Source organism: Neomonachus schauinslandi, chromosome 1 (assembly GCF_002201575.2).
Source record: "Neomonachus schauinslandi chromosome 1, ASM220157v2, whole genome shotgun sequence".
Lineage (NCBI taxonomy): Eukaryota > Metazoa > Chordata > Mammalia > Carnivora > Phocidae > Neomonachus > Neomonachus schauinslandi.
In genome coordinates, this window is record NC_058403.1 from 132,634,733 (window position 1) to 132,659,998 (window position 25,266).

General features: G+C 39.1%; 1 protein-coding gene across 1 annotated transcript in view; it reads right to left on the bottom strand.

The window, feature by feature from the left end:
- Positions 1 to 12,365: 12,365 nt before the first annotated feature.
- EFHB (EF-hand domain family member B) overlaps positions 12,366 to 25,266 on the bottom strand; it is a 58,052-nt gene continuing 45,151 nt past the window's right edge. The window contains 4 exon segments of the mRNA XM_021678800.1: positions 12,366 to 12,539; positions 15,481 to 15,662; positions 17,168 to 17,380; positions 20,346 to 20,553. Of these exon segments, the coding sequence (XP_021534475.1) occupies positions 12,366 to 12,539; positions 15,481 to 15,662; positions 17,168 to 17,380; positions 20,346 to 20,553 (777 nt within the window).

Below are 25,266 nucleotides of genomic sequence, written 5' to 3' on the forward strand. Positions count from 1 at the left end.
GAAGGAAGGAAGGAAGGAAGGAAGGAAGGAAGGAAGGAAGGAAGGAAAAATAGGGACATATATAGGAAACCTACCTGAGGATATTTTTTTCAGTATTTGTCAATTAAATTTTTTTTGTTTTATTTAAATTCAACTTAATTAACATACACTGTATTATTAATTTCAAAGTAGAATTTAGTGATTCATCAGTTGTTTATAACACCAAGTGCTCTCCTTAATACCCATCACCTAATTACCCCATCCCCGTGCCCACCTTGCCTCCAGCTACCCTCAGTTTGTTCTCTCTAGTTAAGAGTCTCTTATGGTCCCTCTCTGTTTTTATCCTATTTTATTTTTCCTTTTTTATTAATTTTTTTCTATTTTTTAATTTTTTAGGAAAAATTGCTGTGTTTTACAGTGGCTACACCAATTTGCATTCCCACCAACAGTGCACCCAAAGGTTCCTTTTTCTCCACATCCTCTCCAACACTTGTTTTTTAGTGTGGGTTTTTGTGGGTTTTTTTTTTTTATTTTAGTCATTCTCACATGTGTAAAGTGATATCTCATTGTGGTTTTATTTGCATTTCCCTGATGATTAGTATTGTTGACCATCTTTTCATGTGTCTGTGGACCATCTTAATGTCTTCTTTAGAAAAATGTCTATTCAGGTCCTCTGCCTATTTTTTAATTGGATTACTTTTTATTATATTTTAAATTTTATTATTAATTTTTTTGGTGTTGTGTAAGATATTTTTATATTTTGGATGTTAACCTGTCATCTGATATATCATTTGCAAATGTCTTCTTTCATTCAGTAGGTTGCCTTTTTTGTTTCATTGATGGTTTTGTTGCTATGCAAAAGCTTTTTACTTTGGTATAGTCCCAATAATTTAATTTTCCTTTTGTTTCCTTTGCCAGAGGAAACATATCTAGAAAAATGTATCTATAGCTGATGACAAATTACTGCTTATGTTTTCTTCTAGGAAGTTTGTGGTTTCAGGTTTCATATTTAGGTTTGACCCATTTTATTTTGTTTTTGTATATAATATAAGAAAGTGGTCCAGTTTCATTTTTTTCCATGTAGCTTTCCATTTTTTTCAATACCATTTGTCTTCTTCCCACTGTATATCTTTGCCTCCTTTGTCATAGATTAATTGACCATAAAAGCATGGGTTTATTTCTGGACTATTTATCCTGTTCTATTATCTATGTGTCTATTTTTTGCCAGTACTATACTGTTTTGATTACTACAGTTTGATAGTATATGTTGAAATCTGGGATGTGTTACCTCCAGCTTTGTTCTTTTTTTTTTTTCCCCAGATTACTTTGGCTATCCAGGGTCTTTTGTGGTTCCATATGCATTTTAGGATTATTTGTTCTAGTTCTGTGAAAAACGTTGGTATTTTGATAGGGACTGCATTAAATATGTAGATTGGTTTGGGTAGTACAGACATTTTAACAATATTTGTTCTTCCAATCTATGAGCACAGAATATCTTTCCATTTGTGATTTCTTAAATTTCTTTCAGCAATCTTTTATAGTTTACAGAGTACAGATCTTTCACCTCCTTGGTTAAGTTTATCCTGGGGTATTTTATTATTTTTTGGTGCAATTATAAGTGGGGTTATTTTCTTAATTTCTTTTTCTGCTTATTGTTAGTGTATACAAATGGAACAGATTTCTGTACATGAAGTTTATATCCTGTGACTTCACTGAATTCATTTATCAGTTCTAATAGTTTTTTGGTGGAGTCTTTAGAGTTTTCTATATATAATATCATGTCATCTGCAAATAGTCAAAGTTTTACATCTTCCTTACCAATTTAGCTATCTTTTATTTCCTTTTCTTATCTGATTGCTGTGGCTAGGACTTCCAGTACTATGTTGAATAAAAGTGGTGAGAGTGAACATCCTTGTCTTGTTCCTGATCTTAGAGGAAAAGCTCTCAGTTTTTCACCATTAAGTATGATGTTAGCTCTGGGTTTTTCTTATATGACCTTTATTACATTGAGGTACGTAAACATAACCTATTCTATTGAGAGTTTCTATCATGAATGTTTATTGTACTTTGTCCAATGCTTTTTATCCTTTCTCTTATTAATGTGATGTGTCACATTGCTTGATTTGCAAATACTGAATCACCCTTGCATCTCTGGAATAAATCCTACTTGATTGTGATGAATGATTTTTTTAATGTATTGTTAGGTTTGGTTTGCTAACATTTTGTTGAGGATTTTTACATCTGTGTTCATCAGAGATATTGGCCTGTATTCTCTTTCTTTGCAGTGTCTTTATCTGGTTTTGGTATCAGAGTGATGCTGGCCTCCTAGAATGAATTTGAAAACTTTCCTTCTTCTTCTATTTTTTGGAATAGTTTAAAAATAGGTATTAACTCTTCTTTAAATGCTTGGCAGAATTTGCCTATGAAGCCATCTGGTCCTAGATTTTGTTTGTTGGGAATGTTTTTATTACTGATTCAATTTCATTGCTAGTAATTGGTCTATTCAAATTTTCTATGTCTTCCTGATTCACTTTTGAGAGTTCTATGTTTCTAGGAATTTATCCATTTCTCCTAGGTTGTCCAATTTGTCAGCATATAATTTTTCATAATATTCTCTTATAATCCTTTGTATTTCTGTGGTGTCAGTTAATATTTCTCCTTTTTCATTTCTGTTTTATTTGAGTCCTCTCTCTTCTTTTTTTGATGAGTCTGGCTAACAACTTATCAATTTTGTTGATCTTTTCAAAGAACCAGCTCCTGATTTCATTGATTTTTCTATTGTTTTCCTAGTCTCTATGTCATTATTTCTGCTCTAATCTTTATTATTCCTTTCCCTCTACTGGCTTTAGGTTTTGTTTGTCGTTCTTTTTTAGCTCCTTTAGGTGTAAGTTTAGGTCATTTATTTGAGATTTTTCTTACTTATTGAGGTAGGCCTGTATTGCTATCAACTTCCCTCTTAGAACTGCTTTTGCTGCATCCCAAAGATTTTGGACCATTGCGTTTTCATTTTCATTTGTCTCCATATATTTTTTGATTTCCTCTTTGATTTCTTGGTTGACCCATTCATTGTTTAGAAGTATGTTATTTAGCCTCCATGTATTTGTGTTCTTTCCAGATTTTTTACTGTGGTGGATTTCTGGTTTCATACCATTGTGTTTAGAAAAGATCCATGACACAATTTCAATATTTTTAAATTTGTTGAGATTTGTTTTGTGGCCTAACATGTGATCCATTCTAGAGAATGTTGCAAGTGCATTTGAAAAGGATGTGTATTCTGCTGTTTTGCGATGGAATATTAGGTCCATCTGGCCCAATGTGTCATTCAAAGTCAATATTTCCTTGTTGACTTTCTGTCTGGATGATCGGTCCATTGATGTAAGTGGGGTGTTAAAGACCTCTACTATTACTGTATTATTGTCAACTTCTTCCTTTGTGTCTGTTAATAGTTGCCTTACATATTTAGGTAAATCATGTTGGGTATATAAATATTTACAATTGTTATACCCTCTTCTTGGATTGTTCCCTTTATCATTATCCTTCTTTGTCTCTTGTTACAGGCTTTGGGTTTTTGTTGTTGTTTTTAATTTTTATTTAAATTCCAGTTAATTAACATACTGTGTAATATTAGTTTTGGGTGTACAATTTAGTGATTCAACACTTACATACAGCACCCGGTGCTCATCACAAATGTGCTCCTTAATCCCCATTACCCATTTAACACATCCTCTAACCTACCTCCCCTCTGGTAACCATCAGTTTGTTCTCTATAGTTAAGAGTCTGTTTCTTGGTTTGCCTCTCTCTTTTTTTCCCATATGATCATTTGTTTTGTTTCTTTTTTTTGTTTTGTTTTGTTTTGTTTTGTTTTTGTTTTTGTTTTTTGTTTTGTTTCTTAAATCCATGTATGAGTGAAATCATATGGTATTGTCTTTCTCTGACTGACTTATTTCACTTAGCGTAATATGCCCTAGCTGCATCCATGTTGTTGCAAATGAGAAGATTTCACTCTTTTTTATGGCTGAGTAATATATACACAACCCTTCTTTTTTATCAGTTCATGAATCAGTGGACACATGGGCTCTTTCCATAATTTGACTATTGTTGATAATGCTGCTATAAACATAGGGGTGCATGTATCACTTCAAATTCGTATTTTTGTATTCTTTGCGTAAATACCTAGTAGTGCAATAGCTGGATTGTAGGGTAGTTCTATTTTTAACTTTTTGAGGAACATCCATACTGTTTGCCAGAGGGCCTGCACCAGTTTGCATTCCCACCAACAGTGTAAGAGGAACCCCTTTCTCCACATCCTCATCACCTATTGTTTCCTGTGTTGTTGATTTTCTGACATTCTGACAAGTATGAGGTAATATCTAATTTTAGTATTGATGTGTATTTCCCTAATGATGAGTGACGTTGAGCATCTTTTCATGTGTCTGTAGGCCATCTGTATGTCTTCTTTAGAAAAATGTCTATTCATGTCTTCTGCACATTTTTTAATTGGATTATTCATTTTCTGAGTGTTGAGTTTTATAAGTTCTTTATATATTTTGTTTTGTTTTGTTTTTTTTAAGATTTTATTTATTTATTTGACACACAGAGAGAGATAGCAAGAGCAGGAACACAAGCAGGGGGAGTGGGAGAGGGAGAAGCAGGCTTCCCCCTGAGCAGGGAGCCCGATGTGGGACTCGATCCCAGAACCCTGGGATCATGACCTGAGCCGAAGGCATATGCTTAACGACTGAGCCACCCAGGCGCCCTCTTTATATATTTTGGATATTAACCCTTTATCAAATATGTCTTTGTAAATACCTTTTCCCATTCCATAGGTTGCATTTTAGTTTTGTTGATTGTTTCCTTCACTGTGCAGAAGCTTTTATCTTGATAAAGTCCCAATAGTTCATTTTTGCTTTTGTTTCCCTTGCCTCTGGTGGCGTATCTCATAAGAAGTTGCTATGGCTGAGGTCAAAGAGTTTACTGCCTGTGTTCTCCTCTAAAATTTTGATGGTTTCCTGTCTCACTTTTAGGTTTTTAATCTATTTTGAATTTATTTTTGCGTATGGTGTAAGAAAATGGTGCAGTTTCATTCTTTTGCATGCTGCTGTCCAGTTTTCCCAACATAAGCTTTGTTTTTAAGTCTGATTTGTGTGAGAGAAGTATTGCTACCCCAGCTTTCTTTTCACTTCCATTTGCATGGCAAATGTTTTTCCGTCTCTTCACTTTCAATCTGCGTGTGTCTTTAGGTCGAAAATGAGTCATCATACAGATGTGTCTTGCTTTCTTATCCATGCAGTCACCCTATGTCTTTTGATCGGGGCAGTTAGTCAATTTACATTCAGAGTAATTATTCATAAGTATATACTTACTGCCATTTTGTTATTTGTTTTACAGTTGTTTTGTAGTTCTTTCTTCCTTTCTTCTCCTACTCTCTTCCCTTGTGGTTTAATGGCTTTAGTGATATGCTTGGATTATTTCTCTTTATTTTTTGCATATCTGTTACACGTTTTTGATTTGTGGTTATCATTAGGGTCATATATAACATTTTATACATATAGCAGTCTGTATTAAGTTGATTGTCGTTTAAGTTTGAACCCATTCTAAAAGCACTAAATTTTTACTCCCCCCAGCACCATGTTTTATGTATATGATGTCATACTTTACAACCTTTTATTTTGTGAACCCCTTGACTGATTTTTGTATAATTGATTTTACTATTTTTGTGCTTTAACCTCCGTACTGGTTTTATAAGTGATTAATCTACTTTTATTATGTCTGTATTTACCTGTAGCATTTTTTCCTTTCATAATTTCTTGCTCCTGATTATAGCCTCTTCTTTCTACTCAAAGAATTTCCTTTAACATTTCTTGTAAGGCTAATTTATTGGTCATGAGTTCCTTTAACTTTTGTCTGGAAAATTCTTTCTCTCTTCTTCTGTTCTGAATGATCACCTTGCTGGGTGAAGTATTCTCGGTTGGTTTTTTCCTTTCATTGCTTTGAATATATCATGCCACTCTCTTCTGTCCTGCAAAGTTTCTGCTGAAAAATCAGCTGATATCCTTATTGGGGTTCCCCTGTATATAACTGTTTTCTTTTCTCTTGCTGCTCTTAAAATTCTCTTTATCACTACTTTTTGCCCTTTTAATTATTATGTGTCTTAGTGTGGACCTCCTTGGGTTGATTTTGTTGGGGGCTTTCTCTGCCTCCTGGATCTGGATTTCTATTTCCTTCCCCAGATTCAGGAAGTTTTCAGCTGTTGTTTCTTTAAATAAATTTTCTACCCCTTATTCTTTTTCTCCTCTGATATTCTTACAATGTGAATGTTATTACACTTCATGGTGTTGCTGAGTTCCCTTAACCTATTCTCATTTTTTATTATTATTCTTTTTCTTTTTGCTATTCAGCTTGGTTGCTTTCCATTATTCTGTCTTCCAGATCGCTGGCCCATTCTTGTGCCTTCTCTAATCTACTATGGATTCCCTCTAGTGTATTTTTAATTTCAGTTATTGAGTTCTTCATCTCTGATTGGTTCTTTTTTATATTTTCTCTTTGTTGAAGGTCTCACTGAGGTCCTCCACTCTTTTCTTAAGTCCAGTATCTTTATGACCATTGTTTTAAAACCTTTATGAGACATATTGTTTATCTTCATCTCACTTAGCTCTTTTATTATGGTTTTGTTCTGTTCTTTCATTTGGGACATATTCCTGTACCTCATTTTGTCTAGCTTCCTGTGTTTTTATGTATTAGTAAAGTCAGTTATGTCTTCTGATCTTGAAAGTAGTGGCCTTATGAGGAAGATGTCCCATGGTATTCTATAACACAACAATGTTCCCTGTTCATCAGAACCAGGTGCTTCAGGGGTGTGTCCTATGTGGGTTGTATGTGCCCTACTATTGTGTCTGACCCACATTTGCCTTCAGTCCAGTCAGCTGCATTGGCCCACTTTGCCTGTTGGGGACAAGGTTCTGTCCTTGTGCTGTTAAGAGGCCAGTCTGGAGCTATCGTGGGCTTATAGTTGGATGGTGTCAGCAGTCAAATCAGATGGGCTGCCTTCAGCCCTCTTGCTGGGGCCATGGTCACAATGAACTGCAGGGCACTCTCCCTGTGTTGTTCCTGGAGCAGCTTTCATTGGTGGGCAGGACATGCAGACAAACCAGATACCTGCCCCCAGTCCATCTGTTGGGGCTGCAGTAGCACCAACCTGCAGGATGCTATTCCTGCCTGTCCCCTGAGAAGCCTTTGTTGGTGGGCGGTGTCAGCAGTCAGACTATATGTCTGCCCCCGATCCATCTGCCTGGGCTGCAGTGACCCCAAACTGCAGAGCATCTCCCTGTGCTGCCCCCTGAGATGTTTTTATTGGTTGGTGAGACCTGCAGTCAGACCATCTACTGGGACTGCAGACATACTGATCAGCAGGGCACTCTCTGCACTGCTAGTTACAAGGTTCGGCTGCTGTGGCTGCAGCTGAACTGGTGTGTGTGGTTATCTTCCCCTCTTCCCAGGGCAGGAGTCACTTTGCAGTGGTGATGGTCCCTGCTGGGGCTACTTGCAGGATGAGATGTGGCAGGAGCCACTTTGGAGAGACTCCTGATGAGTAGGGCAGGTTGGATGGGGTGGATCCACAGGAGAACACAGGGGCACACAGTGTTACCAAGGTAGGTAGTGTTTGCATGGTTGCCACAGGTATCCAACTACCTAGACTGGGGACTAGGGAGGGAAATAGCATCCACCAGCTCTTTTGTTCTTGGAGAAGTGTCCTAAAGATCTCTGCCTCTCCAGCACACATTCTAAGATTAGTATATAAATCCTCTTAATAAACAAACCAACAAAAACAAAAACAAACAAACAAACCTCTACCTACAGTCCAGGTGCTTTTCAAACTGCTGCTTCTATTCTTATCTCCCTGTGTGTGTAGGTGGGGAAGATGGGGGGCGGGGTGTTTGTTTTGCTGTCTCTTACAGGTGATGACTGTTTCTTATTGCCCTTTGGCTCTCCCAGAGGCAAGCCCGCTGATTTTTAAAGTACCTGGAGTTAAGCCCCACTGGTTTTCAAAGTCAAATGTTATGGGAATTAGTCTTTCCAGTGAAGGTCTCTCATGTCGGGGGGTGCCTGTTTTGCCAGGTGTGGGCTGTCTTCTCTTGCTTCTCTGTGCTTGTGGTGTCCCTCCCATGTGGTTAGTCTCCTTGGGAGTTTGGTTCCCAACAGTCTCTACCCCTCCTACCCTGTTCGATATGGCCTCCTATGATTAACTGTGGTAAGTTTGTTCTGCCACTCTTCAGGTCATTTTCTGAGTTGCTGGAACTCATGTGGTTATTTCTAGGTGTGTCTGTGGAACTGAGACGAGGTGACCCTAGCCTCCTACTCTGCCATCTTCCCAGAGGTCTTTAAAGGCTTCTTCTTGGGGCCCCTGGGTGGCTTAGTTGGTTAAGCATCTGACTTTTGATTTTGGCTCAGGTCATGATCTCAGGGTCGTGAGATCAAACCCCACGTTGGGCTCCATGCTGGACATGGAGCCTGCTTAAGATTCTCTCTCTCCCTCTGTCTCTGCCCCTCCTCATGAGCTGTAAATAAATAAACAAACAAGGCTGCTTCTTTAGTGACAGTACTGTGTATACAGTAAACAGGAAATGTTGGCTTTCACAAAAGATAAACTGGAAAGTTTCTAACTGCTCCGATGTTAGGAAAGACAATCTTTATAAAGCTACAAGGGGATCTTGGTGATACCACAAGCCATGGAGGTGCTCTCAGCCAGACATCTGGCAAGTCAACCCCAGCCAGCAGGCCTGTAATAGCAGAGGCAGCCTCAGAGTACAGCCTGCTGCAACCTGACTGTACATTTCAGTTACAATACTAACTGTACTTGTGAGTGGCTCTGGCCTCGGCCAATAACGGGTTGCCAAGGCTCAGTGAGAAACAAGTAAGGCAAGGATTCAATTCTAGAAAAGAGAGTCTTTCCATGTATATAAACCCTTTGGGACATTAGGTAGTGAAACTTTTAATCCATAAGTCAATTCAGATGCTTTTATCGTAAGGCTCTAGCTTTTTTTTTGCTTTTTGCTTTTTTTTTTTTAAGTAGGCTCCACATCCAGCACAAAGCCCAACCCAGGCTTGAATTCATGACCCTGAGATCAAGACCTGAACTGAGACCAAGAGAGATGCTTAACCAACTGAGCCACCCAAGCACCCTCTGAGGCTCAAGGTTTTAAATAACACTTACCCAGATAGGCATCACCAGGTCCATCAAAGCTATCTTGCATTCAAGGGCAGGGAGCAAATTATCAATCAGTTTAACTTGGATTCATGTGGCTCAAGGATCACTCCAACCACATGCCCCACTTTGACTCTGATGATTTAATTCATGGGAAAAAGAAACCTTCACAGAGTGCAGGTTTCTGAATCCAAAGCAACTCCAACCCAAGAAGCAATGGAAGCAGTCTTGGGCACAAGACTGCAGGAGCCTACTCACAAGAGAATATTGACAATAGGCTGTGATGTAGCGCCTACAGCACCTCTAGTCCTTAGAGGCTTGGATTACATCAAGGGTCATGAAGCTTAAAGACAGAATTATTTCAGATTAGTGGAAACTAAAGAGACATAACAACTAAATGCAGCATGTGATTATTGATTGGATCAAAGCTAGACCAAGAAACAATTTTTTCACTGTAAAAAACATTAGCATCATAAAGAATTTGGGGAGAAATTTGAATAAGGTCTATAGATTCGATAATAATGCCATAGTAATAATAATTTCCTGATTTTGAAAATCGCACTATAGTTGGCTAGTAGAATACCTTTGTTTTCAGGAAAGACACACTGAAGTACTTGGAAGTACAGTGTGCATGTGCAGTTGGGTGGGTAGGTGGATGGATGGATGGACAGAGTTGAAGAAAACAGAGCTGGACAGTAGTCAAAGCAGTAGAAGACAGGTTTTCTTCAGGAACTACTGCAACAGGGGAAGAGAGACCTCAGTAAAGAACTGGGCTCAATTCTGAACATAACAAGGAAAAGTTGGTATTTATAGTGAAGGAGCAGGCTGGGGGAGGTCGGTGCATGGAAAATTATTAAAAGAAGACATCAAGGGTAGGGAGGTTGCCCTGCAGCCTCCTGAGTTCCCAGGACATCCCCACCCCACAGGAGTGCCCTGGGGTCACAGAGGGCAGTCGTTCTTGCTAAACAGACTTAACAAGAATTTTTGCTAAAGGCAGGCCAAGGTTTTATACATCAAAGATGCGGGATGAGGAATTTGATCAGATATCAAGGTAGGGAGGGTAGTCAGATATCAAGGGTAGGAGGGTTCACTCTAGACTTAGCAGGATTCTTACTAAAACTGAGCAATTCAGTCTGAGTAAGGACAGACACAGAAGGATAGATGATAGATAGATAGAGAGAGAGAAAGATAATGTGTTTATAAGTGTTTAATAACTGGCTCTTAATAGGGGAAAAATCCATGATCCATAGCATTTGTTTGTTTCCTTAGTGTAAATACTCCCACTGTAGGTAGTTTCAAACCATCAATGTGGAGTCACTGGATGCAGCAGTGGGAAGAAATGCTCACAATTGACTAGAGTGAACCATTAACAGTGGTTCTAGCACACCACTTCATGATGCTTTGTACTACTTTTGTAAATCTGTAAGTCTGAAATTATTTCAAAATAAAAAGTTAAAATTTTTGACAAGTATAAATTACCTGTATAATAAATGAATTATAAAATTACTTTTTCTAGAGATTGGGTAAAGCATTTTTAAACCTTAGGTCTCTCTCTCTTATAAGTAATGGTAGACTACATTATAACCATAATATCTAAGTTAAACAGTAATTTTTCATACTAATAAACAACAAGAAACAAAATTCAAGGTCTATCACAGAGAAACATTGATAGAATACATGTTAATCAAGTTATATTACTGATCAAGCTTCAGTGCTGGCTTCAACCCACACCTGGTGCTTCTGATGTAATAGAAAGAACACACTATGTTGAGGTCACACCCTCCCATCATCCCTACACCTCATCCAGGCCGGGGCATCAGAGGGCCACGGCACAAGGGAGGGAATGATTCAACACAATTTGCCCCTAATAATCTCTGAAGCTACATGTAATGGTGGGTCAGCTGTGTCCTCTTTAAGGACAATATGCTTTTTTGGCCATAGGGAGATAGATTTTTTTTTAAGTTTTTATTTAAATTCCAGTTAGTTAACATTCAATGCAATCTTGATTTCAGGTGTACAATTTAGTGATTCAACACTTACATATTACACCCAGTGCCCATCACCACAAGCGCACGCCTTAATCCCCATCACATATTTAACCCATCTCCACACCCACCTCCCCTCTGGTAACCATCAGTTTGTTCTCTATAGCTGAGTCTGTTTCTTGGTTTGCTTCTCCCTTTTTCTCCCTGTGCTTGTTTGTTTTGTTTCTTAAGTTCCACATATGAGTGAAATCCTATGGTATTTGTCTTTCTCTGACTTATTTCACTTAGCATAATACATTCTAGCTCCATCCACATCGTTGCAAACGGGAAGATTTCATTCTTTTTTATTCCATTGCATATATGTATATACACCACATCTTCTTTATCCATTCATCAGTTGATGGACACTTGTGCTGTTCCCATAGCTAAAGCTATTATTGATAATGCTGCTATAAATGGCCATAGGAAGATATCAAAACTAATGGCTCTTCTGTCATTGATGGAACTCCAGCTTTTGTTCTCTGAATCCTGCTCCCTGTATGTATTTGTTTTCCTCAGATGTTAACAGAGACTGAAAGCTTGCTAAGCTTATTATGTTCTGTTATAGTGACACCTAAAAAGAAAAATAATAAAAGGTTGAAAGCAAAATTTTGTCAACCTGGTATCACAAATTAGACTTTGAATTTCAGTCAACCAACTAAAATGCACAGACTTCTGGGACACCTGGGTGGCTCAGTCAGTTAAGCGTCTGCCTCCAGCTCAGGTCATGATCCCAGGGTCCTGGGATCGAGCCCTGCATCAGGCTCCCTGCTCAGGGGGGAGCCTGCTTCTCCCTCTGCCTGCCGCTCCCCCTGCTTGTGCTCTCTGACAAATAGATAAATAATATCTTTTAAAAAAAATTAAATGCATACACTTCTTAAGCATTCTAAACGTTACAAACGTCCCCTATCATTCTGAACTAGGCCTTTGGTAAGGTAAAAAGTTTAACCGCTTATCAAGTTCTTTGGTGTTTTACAGAAAACAATAAAATAAATCTTAAAATCCCAAATCAAATTTATTAACAACACACACAGGCATAGGAGTCCTACTACAGTGATTGCTGAATTCTAACGTAATATTTAAAACCAGAATGGACTGATCATTTTTGATGAATGCAGATTTAACAATTCTTTGTTGAAATGAACGAACTCCAAAAGTATCACATGGCTGTTTTACACTTGACCCGGTCTGCATGTTGTAGCTCATCCAGAACGTTTCTGATGGTCTCAACACAAACTTCTCCTTTGTGATGTTTTTTTGATGCAAGATTCCATACATTTTCAAATTCTTCATCAGAAAGCTTGACACCAATATTATATAATATCTCTGCAATCTAGGGGAAAAAAAACATTTAAAGTCAGACTAAGACTTAAATTTGTATTTTTAAAATATCTTTATAGGGTGCCTGGGTGGCTCAATCATTAAGCGTCTGCCTTTGGTTCAGGTCGTGATCCCAGGGTCCTGGGATCGAGTCCCGCATCGGGCTCCCTGCTCTGCAGGAAGCCTGCTTCTCCCTCTCCCACGTCCCCTGCTTGTGTTCCCTCTCTTGCTGTGTCTCTCTTTGTCAAATGAATAAATAAAATCTTCAAAAAATAAATATATAAAAATAAAAATATCTTTATAACTTCTAAGGCTATGGCTATTTATCCCAAAAAAAAAGTGTGTACCCACACGTGTGTTTATGTGTGTGCCTATTATTTATAATAATAAGATGTCAAAATTCCAGTATTTTCAATTCAGGAATCATTTTGTTAATATGAATATGAGGATATTCACCTATACTAGCCCATATATAAAATATGTTTATTTTATATACACAGACAATGTTCAGAACCAGACAGTGTTTCTGGTTATTTTAAAGGGAGGCAGCTAAATTCAAGCAGAAAGAGTAAAAAAGTTAAAGAAAGAAGACTTGCTGGATTTGAATCCTATCTCACTTCTTGTCACTAGGATCTTGTCTATGTCATGTCAACCCCTTGAAAATTAGTTTCTCTTCTTTAAAATACGATTATTTATAAATGTCTCTTACTGGCCTGTTATAAACTTTATAGTTGTAGGTGTGCAAGTGCCAGAAAGATTGAGCATGCATGAGCAAACTAAAATCTAAGCATATTGAAAACCAGCAAATTTTGGTTATTAGTAATCTCTCTGCAATGATAATTATTATGGGAAAACATGTTTCTTATGTCCCAGGGAAAATTTAAGAAAGGAAAGATAAGATCTAGCAGTGGAAAGAAATGTGAGAATGAGTAGAGGACATAAAAGATTTGAAAAAAAAAATGAAACTAAATTTATTTTTTTTAAGATTTTTAAAATTTATTTATTCGAGCAAGACAGAGCAAGAGAGAGCATGAGCAGGAGGGAGGGGCGGAGGGAGAAGCAGACTCCCCGATGAGCAGGGAGCCTGATGTGGGAGGGGCTCAATTCCAGGACCCCAGGCATCATGACCTGAGCCTAAGACAGACGCTTAACCGACTAAGCCATGCCAGTGCCCCAAAACTAAATTTAAAAGAGGAAAAACATTTACTGTGAGGCATACAGAAAAAAAACCAAGAGGGAAATGGAAAGAAAGGTTAGACAGCGAATAGGAAATCCAAAGAAACAGAAGAGTTGCAGAATACATCTATGAAACAGAATCTTAACAATTAAAAGATCCCCTAGAAATGATGTGCCCTCATGGGAAATTAACAGTATAATCAAATACATTTGAAATTCAGAAGAGCAGAGCTGCCAACAGCTGCGATCGTACAGCAAAAATACCTCAGGGCCCCTGTGCAGAGCTGTGATATCCCCCCATCCAGTGGCAAGTAATGACTGCTCCCACAGAGTGAACTCTGGAAGTGCCCTGGGTCAGTCTTGAGCATCCCAGCCCTCCGCCTCCACTTCCTTTCCCATTCCTCAGGAGGCATCCCTCCCCTAGTTCCCTATTCCATCACAATACACTGATTTGCTAATATTTTCCAGAAGCCCATCCACTCTCAAATTAGCATTATTACTCCAACCACTCATTTGGGCTCTTTCTTTTTTTCTAGAGTTAAAGGATGATTTCCTAGTTAAAAGAATTTTAGGCATCATGCAACAAGCAGGAGGTTTTTGTTTCTTTTGGCAACCCTGTACTTTTCTCTCTCTTTTTTTTTTTTTTTTTTTGGATGTAGTGTTCCATGATTCATTAATTGCATGTAACACCCAGTGCTCATTACAACACGTGTGCCCTCCTTATTACCCATCACCGGGCTACCCCATCACTGTACTTCTATTTCATAGGGCCTTCAGAGTAATTAAGGGAAGTGAAACCATCTGGGGGTGTCCCTTCACTGTCCCTGGGGTGGACCCTGAGTTCTTTCTTTGGGAGCAGCCAGCAGGCATCTCCTCTGAGTTTCATCTCCCTTCTTCCTTCTGTCCCCTACCTCAGTGGGGATGAAATGCTGGAATGAATCTGTTGTAATTAAGGTAGTAGTAAGTTTTCAAACCATCAACTCTTCATCTGAAGTTACAGAAGCCATCATATGTCTAATTATGTCTCCTCAATCATTCCTAGTTCTGGATATGAAAATTCTGAAGAAGCAGTTGCACCCTAGATTACACCCTGCATTCTACGAGTCCAGATCAAGACAGGCTGGCCAAGCATTGCTATTAATCCTTGGCCCTTAGAATCCCAGTGGCTATTCTGATCTAGCTGGTTGCTCCTGTTTTATAACCCATCTAAGAAGAAAATCACCTAGAATATGAGGACCATGTTTTCTAACAAACAAAAACAAGATACATGGGCTAACAAATGGTGTGGCACCAGGACAGAATATTTTAAATCAGTGCTTTCACAGATAATCTAAGACATAAGATAGCAGCAGTACATAAGGAGGGGGCAGAGTGGTCCTTCTCATACTTACCTTTGGTTTTGGAGATATAAAACCATGAAATACTTACACAAGGAAGGGATTGATCCCTTTTGCTTTTTCTCAACTAAGAATAGTGTTGAGTTCCTTAGGGAAACATTTTTCTTTTCTTACATGGGTCATAGTGGATATATGATGTGAATTAATGTTTCCTATCATAGAAGAAAAACTGCTCCAAGAATCGTACCAAAACGTCACAACCAAACTGAACGGTATCCTCAAGAATCCTGTATTTGAGGATCCTGATGACTTTTGTAATATCAAAGCTCACGTTTTAAACAGTCTAAAATTAAATAGCTGTTGATAAATAAACATTTTCATCTTTGTGTGTTTATGTGAAGTTGACATTTCTTTCAACTCCTTTGAAATAATATGCTGTACCTCTTTTTTTGATCTGGTCTTAAAGAAGTCTCTTTCAAACACTCCTTTCTGGCTAAAGATGGAAGGATGTAGTAACGAATAGGCATTGCCCTCTTCACCATAATTAGTTCTATCACTGACGCGACGAATTCGGGGGGCAGGAATATCAGACCGAATGGTTGGAACACCATAGACGGGATAACCTAGGACACCAATGAGAAAGGAAAGCAGCCATTCTAAAACTGAGCTGTAAAATACAGTAGCCACCAGCCACATGTGGCAATCGAGTACATACTTGAAATGGGGCTAGTCCAAACTGAGATGCAATGTAAGTATAAAATACACACTGAACTTCAAAGATTTCGTACCCTCAAAAAAGTGGAATATTTAATCATTTTATATTGATTAATTGTTGAAAAAATATTGGGAAGATCTATATATTATATATAAAGTATATATACTATAAAAAACAATTTCACCTGTTTCTTTTTCTTAATGTAGCTACTAAAATTTTTAAATACATATGACTCCAATTATATTTCTATTGGACAGCACTATTCTAAAGGGAGTAGCAAGAGCTCATTATACCAGAATATAAACAGCATGTCTATAAAATCCAGTTAAGAAAAATACCTAAATCCTTAATCATGTCCTTAGTCTAAGGAAGTGATCTTAACCCACATAAAATAGTCTCTAACTAACCAAGAGTGATCATGCTCAATAATGAGATATGAGGTGTTATGAGTTGAACCATATTCTCCCCCAGATTGTATGTTAAAATCCTAACCACCAGTACCTCAGATGTGACTTTATTTAAAAACAGAGCCATTGCAGGGTGCCTGGCTGGCTCAGTTGTTAGATCTTGAGGTTGTAAGTTAGAGCCCCATATCGGGTGTAGAGATAACTTAAAAATAAAAAATCTTAAAAGGAAAAGAGTCATTGCATTTGTAATTAATTAAGTTAAGATGAAGTCATACTAGAGTAGATAGAGTAGGCCGCTAATCCAGTGTGACTGGGAGTCCCTATAAAAGGGGCCATTTGGACCCAGACTCTCACACAGGAGGATACCATGTGAAGGTGAAGGCAGAGATCAGGGTGATGCAGCAGAAGCAAAGGGACACCAAAGATTGTCAGCAACGCACCAGAATCTAGGAGAGGGGCCTGGAACAGATTCTCCCTCACAGTCTCGGAAGGAACCAACCCTGCCAAATACCCTGGCCTCAGACTTTCAGCCTCCAGAACCATAAGATGATAAATTTCTGTTGTTTAAGCCATCCAGTTTGTGGTACTTGTTATGGCAGCCCTAGCAAACTAACAAATGGAGAATGAAGATACAGAGAATAGTTCTGCAAAAGCTCTTCAAATATTTGAAGGTAATCTGCTTGTAGCTAAGAATAAGATGGCTTATGAATCTCCTAACACTTGGTGTAGTCTGTGTAACATTCAATGTTCTGATCATCATAGATCAATTTCATTAATATTGAGAGAATCATTTTACTTGGGTCATCATTAACAATAGTTCAGTTTAGCCTACATTTATCGAGACCACCTGGATGGTTCAAATACAGAACTGAATGAAAGGTGTCCTAGGCTTTGAGAAACAGCCTAATGAAGATAGAGGCTGGGGACAATACAAGGACAGACAAAGGACACTTCTATGTTTGCTGATCTTACTTTTAAAACTCAGCAAATAATGTGACATACTCACAAGTAGAAGGAACAGCTCCTACAACCGCACTGATCTCAGAAGAAGTTGTCTTATAGTGATTAGAAACTGTATCACTTGGCCTCAGAAGTGTCCGGAGAGTCTTTCCTGAGCTCCCTGGTTCTTTTAAGACAATATCTTCGGGCTTTATCAGGAGAGTTGGTTCAGATTCTTCAACATTAGCCTCAGCAGGGTTTGCACAATCTGGTTTTCTACCTTGAAGCAGAGTTGGGGTTGGGTAAAGTACAGGAAGAAATCACTACGTGGTCTTGCTTCTCTGCAACAAAATCAGTTTTCCTGGTTAGCCTCTCCTTGCTGGTAGACACTGAGACTGGCCTAGGGAAGCCCTCCCCTGATGCCAGTGCCCCACTGTGGAAGAGCAAGGGCAGGCCAATGTCCTATACCAGGAAATCCAAATGTGGCCTGTTTCTTCTCACCACTCCACCCACTTTACTCTAGAATAAACCTTTTAAATCTGAAAGACCAAATGAAAACATGGAACCTATTTTTCCCTTTAAAAAAAAAAATTAGAGTTTATTTTTATATTTAACTGGAACTACAGGGTTACCAGAGTTTTTTCCAGAGTTGTGCTCCAAGGGGAGACAGGAGCAAACACATTAGGAGTTGTAAATTCCACACATACCTCATGGTGGTGGGGAGCCCCATGTATTGCAACATTTGGACAGGCAATGAGAACACAGCCTGAGCTCAGGAACCGATTATATAAATAACCCTCTTCACATCGGTGTATAAAAGAAAACCCTGGGGGTGCCTGGGTGGCTCAGTCGTTAAGCGTCTGCCTTCGGCTCAGGTCATGATCCCAGGGTCCTGGGATCCAGCCCCGCATCGGGCTCCCCGCTCGGCAGGAAGCCTGCTTCTCCCTCTCCCACTCCCCCTGCTTGGGTTCCCTCTTTCGCTGTGTCTCTCTCTATCAAATAAATAAATGGAATCTTTAAAAAAAATAAATAAAAATAAATAAAAATAAATAAAAATAAAAATAAAAGAAAACCCTGAGGTAAAACTCAAGTTGTAAGACTCTGTCCTTTTGAAGATCTGCTCCACAGCTAGCACTAGAGGGCGCTGTGGTCTTTCAATCTCTCGAAGAACTCTCAGGGTTCCGGGAAAGCCCAAGCAAGGGTTGCAAAGGCAAATGGTGCCCCAGGATCAGGTTGCGGTGGAACCGTGGTAAACCAGAAAAGACATGCCTATCCAAAGTCTGCATCCCCCATTCAGCTTCTGCCAGTCATTGCCGTGAACACACTCATGCCCTGTGTTCCAAAACCTCCAATCCCCTCCCTGAGCCCTGCAAAAAGCAGAAATCTGGGCCAGTATGAGAAACAGTGTCTCAGAAAACTGTTTGAAAGCCACTACCTTAGAATACTTACCCCTTTCCTCTAGAAATCAACAGTAAGTAGAATTGAATAAAAGAAAATTCCTGGCAAAACATTCCTGAGCCCCTTCTGACTGAACCACTCACTGGCCACTATCCTAGAAGAAGGACAACCTCAAGGACTCCATTGAAAGTGACAGATGAAGTCAGAATCCAAAAACCAGGAACAATTTGAAAAACGCTCTGGTTTGAAAACAGGCTTCTGCTTTCCCCCACTACTTCATGAGTTGTGTCAAGAAGAAAAAAACTCTATCTCCCCTTTGTATTTCTGAAAGCACTAGGGTAGAATTGTTTTCTATAAAATCTTCATTAGGTAAAGAAGATCCTCCTGCTGTCCTAGCGGCTCTAATAGAAAGGCCATCTCAGAAACTCATAAGGGCTCACATCATCAATAAGGCCCCAAATTTGGTTTTGGCCTTGCAGAAAGGCATGACCCAGGAATAAAAGTAAAAATAGTAATAGCTTCACCTTTTACAGAAAAATATTCCAGAGGAGATAGAAATGTAAACAATCTTTTTAAAAAGTTAATCCTCAGGGCACCTGGGTGGTTCAGTCATTAAGCATCTGCCTTCGGCTCAGGTCATGATCCGAGGGTCCTGGGATCGAGCCCCGCATCGGGCTCCTTGCTCCACAGGAAGCCTGCTTCTCTCTCCCCCACTGCCCCTGCTTGTGTTCCCTCTCTCGCTGTCTCTCTCTCTGTCAAATAAATAAAATCTTTAAAAAATAAAATAAAATAAAAAGTTAATCCTCTCTAATAATCAAGATTTGAACATTAAAGTGAAAAAAGTATCATAATAACAATTAAATTACAAGAATGTTTGAAATAATACTCAGTGGTAGCAAAGTTAGAGTAAAACCTCACAGATTTGACTGATAAAATTGCAAACTGGTACAATCATTTAGAAAAGCAAAATGAAAATATAGTTACTTCTGGGACAATAATAACATTCATAAGAAATGAGATATAATCAGAAACAAAGATTTTTGAGAGATGATAATCATTATAGCGTTACCGATATTACTTTTAAAATATCTGGAAATAACCTAAATTTCAAAGAGTGAGGAAATGGCTTAGTAATTCATCATACATCAGCATGAGGGAACTGAAAATGAAGTTCATAAAAAAGTTTACCATAAACTATTTCTTAATTCCATAGAAATTTGAAAGCTAAATTTTAAAAAGCCAAATAAAAATGGTACATTCACTGTGATTTTATATATATGTGTGTATATAGTATACATCTATGTGTGTGTATGTGTATATATATATATAGTTAGTGATGCAGGAAGTCAATGTGGAAACATGAAAATATTTGAATAAAGGTAAAGATTGCTTTTATTTTTCTTATAAAATGTAAAAATAAATTTTCTTATGTCAAATCCTATTTTACTATTGAGTTTTCCTGGGGGAGGGGAGCTAATTACTCTAAGACAATGGTTTTCAAACAGCTTTCTGAGGAACTGTCTTTTATATTTTGGATTTCGGTGTAAACTGTTTTTGCTTTTAATTTTTTTTCTTTTGAAAGAGCAATACATGGTTCCAAATTCAAAGATATAAACGCATAGATTAAAATGTGAGTCTTGCTGCTGCCCTGTCCCTTAGCTACCTGGTTCCCCCTAAACATCATCAAATTCTTTCCTGTCCTTCCACATAGTCTATGCATAAATAAGCAAAGAATATGTATATATGTACATATTTTTAAATATTAAAGTTGACAAGAGTCAACTCCTAGAAAACTGAAAATATAAAAGTCCATTTAAGAATTCAGAAAACCTTCAAAAATTAAATACCTTTAATAATGACCCTCTCTTCATACTCTTTAAGAGGCATTTTATCTTTCCAGTTAAGAAAATTTGCAAATTCTAGGTAGTTAATCAGCCCATCATTATCCACATCACAGTAGTCAAATAGCTGGTCCAGGAGCTTCTCATCTAAGTGCAAGCTGACCTGTTCACAAGCCTCCCGAAGCTCGGCTTTATCTATCACCCCATCTCCATTCTGTTAGACACAAAGCACAAAAAGATGAAGCAAGCAATCACCTTTAAGATCAGAGTATGCAACATCTATTATTTCATTTAAGAAAAGGAGACCTATCACATAAATTCAAAGAATTTGTCTTATTTTTTACATAAGAGCAGTTGAATATTAAGCGAGCTCCTCATTGTGTCAACCTGATATGTGCACAGTAATTTCAACCCTGGTTGGAGCGGGGTATGACTCAGAATCTTTGTTCATTCTACTTTAACATTTTTTTTCCTTTAAAGCATGCTGTTTACACTGTGGCAGGGCAGGTGTAACCATGATTTGTGCTTGACGTTGCATTTAACCAACATTGTGTACTTTTTGATAGCTTTCTACATTTTCCCATGCTTTCTAAGTTTTTAACACCTCTGGTTTTCCAACTGAGCACTAAATGGTCCTCCACTCTGTTGTCTGGTAGTGAGGGGAAATTGGAGAAGTAGTTGTAGGCCAAATACGGGGAAGCAGAGTCAAAGACTGTTGCCTGCTTGTTGTTAACACTCCTGTGGGCAAGAGGGACATGCTATCAATCTGGCCCCACTGTAATAATTAGCACTAAAATTTATCTTGGTAGGGGGAGCAGGGGAAGTTCCACCTTCTTCCAGACAAAGACAGGAGCACCTACACTGAGTGAGAAAGGAGGGAAATTGATGAAGGCTTTGGGCAGGAACTAGTTGGTTCACTTGGGAGATAAAGAGGTAGTCTATGTCCATTCCACCTTGAGTGCTCCCGATCTCATCTGATCTTGGAAGCTAAGCAGGGTCGGGCCTGGTTAGTACTTGGATGGGAGATAAAGGGTCTGAACACATAATGCTTGTTTGTTTGTTTGTTTGTTTTTTAAAGATTTTATTTATTTATTTGACAGAGAGAGACACAGCGAGAGAGGGAACACAAGCAGGGGAAGTGGGAGAGGGAGAAGCAGGCTTCCCACTGAGCAGGGAGCCCGATGCGGGGCTCGATCCCAGGACCCTGGGATCATGACCTGAGCCCAAGGCAGACGCTTAATGACTGAGCCACCCAGGCGCCCCTGTTTGTTTGTTTTTAAAGATTTTATTTATTAATTTATTTGACAGAGAGAGAGCACAAGTAGGCAGAGCAGCAGGCAGAGGGAGAGGGAGAAGCAGGCTCCTGCTGAGCAGAGAGCCCAATGCGGGGCTCGATCCCAGGACCCTGGGATCATGGCCTGAGCTGAAGGCGATGCCTAACCAACTGAACCACCCAGGTGTCCCACATAACGCTTGTTAAGGAAGAATGGCAAGAGCTGAGATGTCTTACCCCTCAGCCCCTCCTGGAGTCCATCAAACCTTAAGCCCATTTGGAGAGGATGGTAAAAGATCTGAGTTTTTTTGCAGTGGGTCCTGGCTGTTACTAAGGGAGCTTTGGCCCTCTCAGAGAATTTCTGAGATAAACTCCCAAGAGAAAAGATAAATGACTCATTGACTAGTATTCAGCTCTTATGCTCAGGATTAGTTTTAGAATGATGATGAACGTGATCCCTGGAGAATGAGGAACTGAGCCAACGAACTCTATAAATTCCTGCAGTCAGATCTGTAGGCCTGGAAAACATCCCTGATGCTTATGTTGAAACAGAATGAGAATTTAAAACATATTATCTTGACAAGGGGGCTGCAAATGCCCTGGACTAAGTAGACTCCTTTATAAAAACCTTTGCAGCCACTCCGGAATACAGTATGGAGGTTCCTCAAAAAGTTGACAATAGAGCTACCATACGACACAGCAATTGCACTACTGGGTATTTACCCCAAAGATACAAATGTAGGGATCCGAAGGGGTACATGCACCCTGATGTTTATAGCAGCAATGTCCACAATAGCCAAATTATGAAAAGAGCCAAGATGTCCATCAACAGATGAATGGATAAAGAAGATGTGGTATATATATGTGTGTGTGTATGTATATATATATATATACATACACACACACAATGGAATATTATGCAGCCATCAAAAAGAATGAAATCTTGCCATTTGCAACGATGTGGATGGAACTGGAGGGTATTATGCTGAGCAAAACAAGTCAATCAGAGAAAGACATGTATCATATGACCTCACTGATATGAGGAATTCTTAATCTCAGGAAACAAACTGAGGGTTGCTGGAGTAGTGGGGGGTGGGAGACATGGGGTGGCTGGGTGCTAAGACATTGGGGAGGGTATGTGCTATGGTGAGCACTGTGAATTGTGTAAGACTGTTGAATCACAGACCTGTACCTCTGAAACAAATAATACATTATATGTTAAAAAGAAAAAGAAGAAGATAGTAGGAAGGAAAAAATGAAGGGGGGAAATCGGAGGGGGAGATGAATCATGAGAGACTATGGACTCTGAGAAACAAACTGAGGGTTTGAGAGGGGTGGGGGGAGGGGGACGGGTTAGCCTGGTGATGGGTATTAAAGAGGGCACGTACTAAATGGAGCACTGGGTGTTATACGCAAACAATGAATCATGGAACACTACATCAAAAACTAATGATGCAATGTATGGTGATTAACAGAACATTAAAAAAAAAAAAAAAAACCTCTGCTGCAAGCCCAAGTCAACCAAAAATGCAAACCCCATAGCCCTAGCTGAAAAGCTATGTGGGATATGGCAGATGAATCAAGGGGTCCTCAAAACTGAAATAGATGGTGCCCACAGTGATGACTTCATCGCCCAATATAGCAATTTGTGTGAACTGAAAACACTGGTGGTTTGTTTCATTTTGCTGCATACCGCTCAAAACTCAAAGTAAATATTTCTTACTCTCTGTACTGAGTCATGCCCTCTGCACCCTTGATTCTCCCCTCCTCCATACCCCAACCTCAGCTGCTCTAAGGAGAAAGATGACTAGATGTGGGACCAAGGTCTCCCTGTTCCCAAGGGAGATCAAATGCTACATGCATCTGTTCAAGTATACTATTGAACTTCAGAGGGGCAAAGTCTCAAACTTTTATGGCCTCTGGATACGGGTGCCAAAGTCATCATCCTACCCAGTCTCTAGAGAGAGGAGATGTCTGCATTCAGCTAGTGGGGTTTGGGCAGGGTTTGTTCAAAGTGGAGAAGGAAAGTTAGCAATATATTATTTCTGTACCTTCCACTGCTGAATTTATAACTGGTACTGAAGTTTTGCATATTTGTATTACTAATGAGCCACATGTAGAGAATGCTATTACCTTTGGAGCCCCACAACCCTAATGACCCCTTTGAGCCTCAGGTCTCTATGACGAACAGTTTTGACACTTAGAACCTCTAGGTCTGGTTTACTAACTTGAAACTCAGTGGTCTTCCCTGGGCTGCTGTGGCTTTTAATGAGAGCTATGAATGATCAAAAATGGACATAGTCAATCTACTCAAGGCTAGTCTCGTGGCGCTGGCCAATACTCCCCCTGATGAACCCATTATATTTTTACTGACTCTTTGACTGTTACCAATGGCCTGTCTGTTTGGTTTGCCACTTGGAAAAGGAAAACTATAGACTGGAAGATTAAAGACACTGCTTTTTAAGTCTGAAAACTATGGTAACAAATCATAGCTGTTGATTGAGCCATGTCGGTAAGTTATATAGATGCCCATGCTAAGGGTCTATTCTCTGCTCATTCTCAGACTATAATCAAGCTTCTGACTAAGCCTAAACCATCCATATTGCCAATTTTGCTCCCTGGATCCATTGTTGTACCAGACATGGTGACACACAAATGATTACAAAGTAAAACACTCTATGTTTATGAGGCAGAGGCTACCGCACCACATACCATACTTGTGACTTCTGACAAAATTCGGCCAATTTGTCTCATGGTGAGGGAGGACACATCACACATAAGACATGGCCTTCATGCTCCTAGCATACTGACTACGTGGAACCTTTGTCACCTCTCAAAGCTATTGGTGATGCATCATACTGTTGACACATTTTCAAGCTATGGAATTGCTATTTCAGTTCAATCAGCCAGCTCCAAGCACAAGAGTATGGTCCATGAAATTAATCCGAGTCATGTGTTTTGCTTTCTGGACCATTTTCTGCCTGACAATGTTGTGTCTTACAGCAAAAGAGTTACTCAACAATGAGCTGTTAGTCAAGGTATTCAATGAACCTTTCCTACACCCAGCCATCCACAGCCATCTGGTAGGACTGAACTTTGGAATAACCTTCTCAAAAATTGTCTACCCTCCTCACCAGCTTCTGGCTCACAAAACCAGTTTTATCATTGAATGCAGCTGTCTCCAAAAAGGAATAATCTCATCTCAGCTACTTCCTGGTAATGATTAAAATAAAAGGAATTGACCCTCAACTCTATGGTCAACTAATCTCTGCCAAAGCAGGAAAGAATATCCAATAGAAAAAAGACAGTCTCTTTAACAAATGGTGTTGGGAAAATTGGACAGCCACATGGAGAAGAATGAAACTAGACCATTTCCTTACACCATATGCAAAAATAGACTCAAAATGGATGAAAGGCCTAAACGTGAGACAGGAGCCCATCAAAATCCTAGAGAAACACAGGTGGCAACCTCTGTGACCTTGGCCACAGCAAGTTCTTACTAGACACATCTCCAAAGGCAAGGGAAACAAAAGCAAAAATGAACTATTGGGCCATCATCAATATAAAAGCTTTTGCACAGCAAAGGAAACAGACAAAACTAAAAGACAAGACAAAACTAAAAGACAACCGACAGAATGGGAGAAGATATTTGCA